At 42.4% G+C, this 5,000-nt stretch overlaps 2 protein-coding genes across 2 annotated transcripts in view; both read left to right on the top strand.

The window, feature by feature from the left end:
- lifra (LIF receptor subunit alpha a) overlaps positions 1-2,620 on the top strand; it is a 15,646-nt gene extending 13,026 nt beyond the window's left edge. The window contains exon 18 of the mRNA XM_017451721.3: positions 1-2,620. This exon is cut by the window's left edge and continues 986 nt beyond it. The gene's annotated coding sequence lies outside the window, so the exon portion shown is untranslated.
- Positions 2,621-3,330: 710 nt separating this feature from the next.
- spef2 (sperm flagellar 2) overlaps positions 3,331-5,000 on the top strand; it is a 25,888-nt gene continuing 24,218 nt past the window's right edge. The window contains exons 1-2 of the mRNA XM_053674653.1: positions 3,331-3,539; positions 3,698-3,800. Of these exons, the coding sequence (XP_053530628.1) occupies positions 3,422-3,539; positions 3,698-3,800 (221 nt within the window). The 5' untranslated portion in view covers positions 3,331-3,421. The remainder of the gene's footprint in view (positions 3,540-3,697; positions 3,801-5,000) is intronic.

Raw genomic sequence — 5,000 nt, 5'->3', positions numbered from 1 at the left:
GGGCATTACATTTTTAGTTGAGCTGTAAATATATATAAATATATAAATGGATAAATATATATATATATATATGTCCTATAGAGGGCGCTGGGCTGAATTACATAGCTGTTAAGTGTTGTGATTGTCACTGAACCTGTTGGGCATTCTGAAGCCCTCTGAGGTCTGATGGACAGGTCACATTAGCTCTGCTATAAGCTCACTGATTTTATGGCATTATTTGGAAAATGAACAAAAAGCAAACTAAAACATGAGGGCGGGGCTAACAGAGGAACCAATCAGGTAACAGTACACTTGATTGATTGCCTTTGTAACACTACAGTGCTTATTTTTAAATATTTTTACCAAGTGCTTTGACTTTATTGCCTTGAAGTATTCAGATTCTTAGCTTTCGCGTTCTTTGACACAGGACCAGACCCCCAGTGATGTCTGTTTACGCTTTATACCTTTCTCTGCTTCCAAAAAGTTTTTAAGGTCTTAAAGCTCTTTCAAGAAATATTTCTGAAAGTTGCACGTTTAAAATGCATTTATAGGAACCGTTCAGCAAAATCTAAAATGTCCACAATGTTCTCAATAATGTAGCCGGTTAGTCAAGACATGCTGTTTATTTAGCGCTGAAGTTATGAGGCTAATGTAGCTAAGCATTGGAAGTCACCCAAAATCTCTCTAGAACCCTCTAGGTCCTATCCCATAGACCACACCTCATAGGCCCTGCCTGTAGACTTCACACTCATGGCCCTGCACCTTAATTCTTGTTCTGTAGTCCCACCCCCATGATCTCATCTCATAGGCCACACCTCCTAGTACCCTACAATTTATTCCCAAGGCCCTACCGATTTTGTCCTGTCCTCGGGGCCCTATATGTCACCTCCTTTTCCCCACCCTAGGTCCCATCCTATAGGTCTCTCCCTCTCCATCCTGTCCCACAGGCCACTCCTCCTAGGCTCCGCCCCTATACTTCATCCTCAATGCCCCACCTCTTAGACCACCTAAGCCTCACCTCTTAATCTCCATGACCCACTCTTGAACCACACCCCTAGATCCTGTTCCATAGTCCATACTTCCTAGTAATGTCTCTCATTATTTATTTTGGGAGGCTGAAATAGACCTCATTAGCAACATTAGCCTCCTTAGTGACATTAGCATAACAGAAGACATGTCCTATCTGATTGGTTCACTTTGTGTTAAAGGTGTTAATGTTTAAATGTGTGTGTGTGTGTGTGTGTGTGTGTGTGTTGAGTTAGTTACTTAAGCTTTAAATACTACTGTGAGATTTTACAAAGGTCATATATTTTATTATGGTCACTAATTTTTTTTTTAATAATGGTACAGCACCTCGACTTTATTCTCTGTGTGTGTGTGTGTGTGGGTGTGTGTGGGTGTGTGTGTGTTTTTAGAGATTTTGCTGTGAAGCTCATTCAGTGTTTAAGTTGCTTAAAAGCTGCCTATTTTTTACTTAATTAATGAGTTAATCAGATTAATTTTTCTCTCTGAAATGTTTGATCTGACACGCCATGTCCCAATCCTCTTTTTAACACTTCCCCTTATTCCCTTCCCCTTGATTGAGTCCCCCTGCTTGTAAAGACTTTTTCACTTCATTACTTTAGTGAAGTATGGGAGATGAGTGTTGGATAAAGATCGAGTCGACATCACTGTGGACTACTAAAGCATGTTTAATTACCCAGAATGCACTGCTGCCTTCCAGCACAATTTATTTTTCAATATGGCTGACAGATCTTTTTCAATTTCAAACTGGAATGATAAAATACGTCGTTTGTTTGCATTTCCTGCGTCTGTATACAACAGCTGAGAGAACTGTGCTAATTGACTCTGATAGCTAATTAGCACGCTAGCTAGTGAACGAGTCGATGTGACTCTGTGTGACTGCGAGGGAACCTGAGTGCACTTCAGAGAGTCCTGCTCTCTGATTGGTTGCTGCAGCAGGTTTCTGGGTGACATGGGGAAGTGGACGAGGGCGCAGTGGTGATCGACCTGGAAACGTAAGAACACTAATTAGAAGCTGTTATACGACTCGTTCACTTGTTTGGAAGCTGATCTTACTCTTTATTTTTATTCACTCATTATTAAGCTGATTTAAATGTAAATATGATTTGTTTAGTGTGTGTTTAGGGTCATATATTGAGCATGTTACTGTTATGAGGGGTGGTGTTCTGCTCGGGTGGAGGTTCCCTCAGTAGGCAGCGTGAGGAGGCAGGTGTCTTCCCGCAGTCCTAATATTGGACAGATCCTAATTTCAGGCAGCAGTCTACTGGAAATCTAGTGCACTACAGAGGGGGCAGGAAGCCTTCAGGATACAGCCCTTTTAGGAAATGATCAACTGCCAGTTAGAACTTTAGTACACTACGTAGGGTGTATGGAGTAAGGTGTAGGGAGCGGGATTAAGAGCATAATGACACTAAAACTGTGTGACTAAAATCAGTTATAGATACTGAAATACCGCTAGTGTGAGATGGAAATGTATAACTATTACAGCTAACAGATGTTATAATCCAACACTAACACTGTTACCTTTGTGTGTGCGTGCGTGTGTGTTAATGAGCTCAATATACTCTGAAACACTAACCTACACCATGTATAACATAATAAAGAGTGTCTGAGTCTAGCTGTGTTTCTTTTGCATTTTTAAAGTAGTAAGGGATTTTATTTTGATTACAAATATATATACTTAAAAATATATATAAATTCTCAATTGAATTATTAATTACCAAACCGTCTTTTAAAATCAGGACCTGAAGCTTGAGGATGAATTATTATTATTGCTGCTCATGATTCCATACAGAAGTTTATTCAGTATAACTTGTGTGACTTCTCTACGAACCAGTTTTAATAACAATCTATCGATTTATTTATTTTCATATGTGTCCAAATTAGATTTAATCAGATATAAGGTTAATCCATTTATGATCCAATACATCATTTATCTTTAACAGAAATAAGGAATTGTCTTTATATCTCATTTATTTAACAAGTAAACATTTTAGTATGGATTTAAAATCAGCTATAGATTTCTATACATGTTTAATAATAAAAGAAGTTTATTAGTGCTGGTAATAATGATCTTTACATCTTTACAGTCAAATAGTAAAACTATAATAATATTAATAAACAGAAAGTAGGGAGGAAAGTGTGAGACTTGACGCTTCGTGCAGTTTTTCACTTTTATTTCTTCTTTTCATTTGTTCTGAAAGACAAGCTGAGGAATAAAAGTATAAACAGTGTGTAAGTTAGTTCCTCTGATGTGGTAAATTTACCTCAGAGTCAAGAAGCTAAGCTAACGCTGAGGCTGCACTGCGCGCGCGACCTGTTACCATGACGACGACGCCGACGCCATTTTGCGACTTTCCCTGTTTAGAAACCTGAAGCAGCAAACTATAGCAACGAGCCGTAAACAGTCCTCTCCGCCATGTTTGTTCCAGTCAGTGCGGGGAGAGGAGCTCCGGACAGCAGCGCGCTCTCTCTCAGCATGTCGGAGATACTGTGCCGGTGGCTGAACTCGGAGCTCCGCTTATCTAAAACCGTCGGTGAGAATTCCTCTCTGCTGTGTGTGTGTGGTGTTAGCCAGCTTTAGCCTGTCTAATCTAATCTGATCTGATGGTAAATCCAGTCTAATCTGATCTGATGGTAAATCCAGTCTGATCTGATCTGATGTGAAATGTGTAAATGTCTGATGTAAATGCAGAGCCGCTTACTTTGGCTAGAGATTTCTGTAACGGATATCTTCTGGGTGAAGTTCTGCACAAACACCAGCTCCAGCAGGACTTCCAGCAGTTCTCCAAACACAGGTGTGTTACTATCTCTCTAACACAACACAACTACACACCTGACTCACCTTTCCCCGTGTGTTTACCCGTCCGGTTCTGTTCAGAACCGGTGGACGCACCAAACGCTGGACCTGTTTATCTGGCTGAAGGGAACGGTGTTCGATTCACTACAGTTCATTTATCTTCACTGAGGACTTTATCCTGGTCACCATGGGGCCGGATCTGGAGTTTATCCTGGAGAACACTGGGTGTGACGCGGGAATACACTCTGGATGGGATGCCAATCACACACACACACACACACACACACACACACTCATAGCGGTGATGGAGAAACAAACTGTCATTTCCTAGTAATGTTCTTTAATCACAGGTCCATCGTTATCTTCATCATACAGTCAGATGTAGAGAACACACACACTAACACACACACTAGCACACACTAGCGCACGCTCACACACTAACACACACACTAGCACACACACTAACACACTAACGCACACTCTAGCACACATACTAACACACACACTAACACACACACTAGCACACACTAGCGCACGCTCACACACTAACACACACACTAACACACACACTAGTACACGCTCACACCCTAACACACACACTAGCACACGCTCACACACTAACGCACACTAACACACACACTAATGCACACTCTAGCACACCCTCACACACTAACACACACACTAGCACACGCGCACACTCTAGCGCACGCTCACACACTAACGCACACTCTAGCGCACGCTCACACACTAACACACACACTAGCACACGCTCACACACTAACGCACACTGTAGCGCACGCTCACACACTAACGCACACACTAACACACACTCTAGCACACCCTCACACACTAACGCACACTCTAGCACACCCTCACACACTAACGCACACTCTAGCACACGCTCACACACCAACGCACACTCTAGCGCACGCGCACACTCTAGCGCACGCGCACACTCTAGCGCACGCGCACACACTAACACACACTCTAGCACACGCTCACACACTAACACACACTCTAGCACACGCTCACACACTAACACACACTCTAGCACACGCTCACACACTAACGCACACTAGCACACGCTCACACACTAGCTCACACACTAGCGCACGCTCACACACTAACGCACACTAGCACACGCTCACACACTAATGCACACACTAACGCACACATTAGTGCACGCTCACACACTAGC

This window comes from Ictalurus punctatus, chromosome 22, assembly GCF_001660625.3.
Source record: "Ictalurus punctatus breed USDA103 chromosome 22, Coco_2.0, whole genome shotgun sequence".
In the NCBI taxonomy this organism is placed as follows: Eukaryota; Metazoa; Chordata; class Actinopteri; order Siluriformes; family Ictaluridae; genus Ictalurus; species Ictalurus punctatus.
This window is presented reverse-complemented; position numbering and strand designations above follow the sequence as displayed.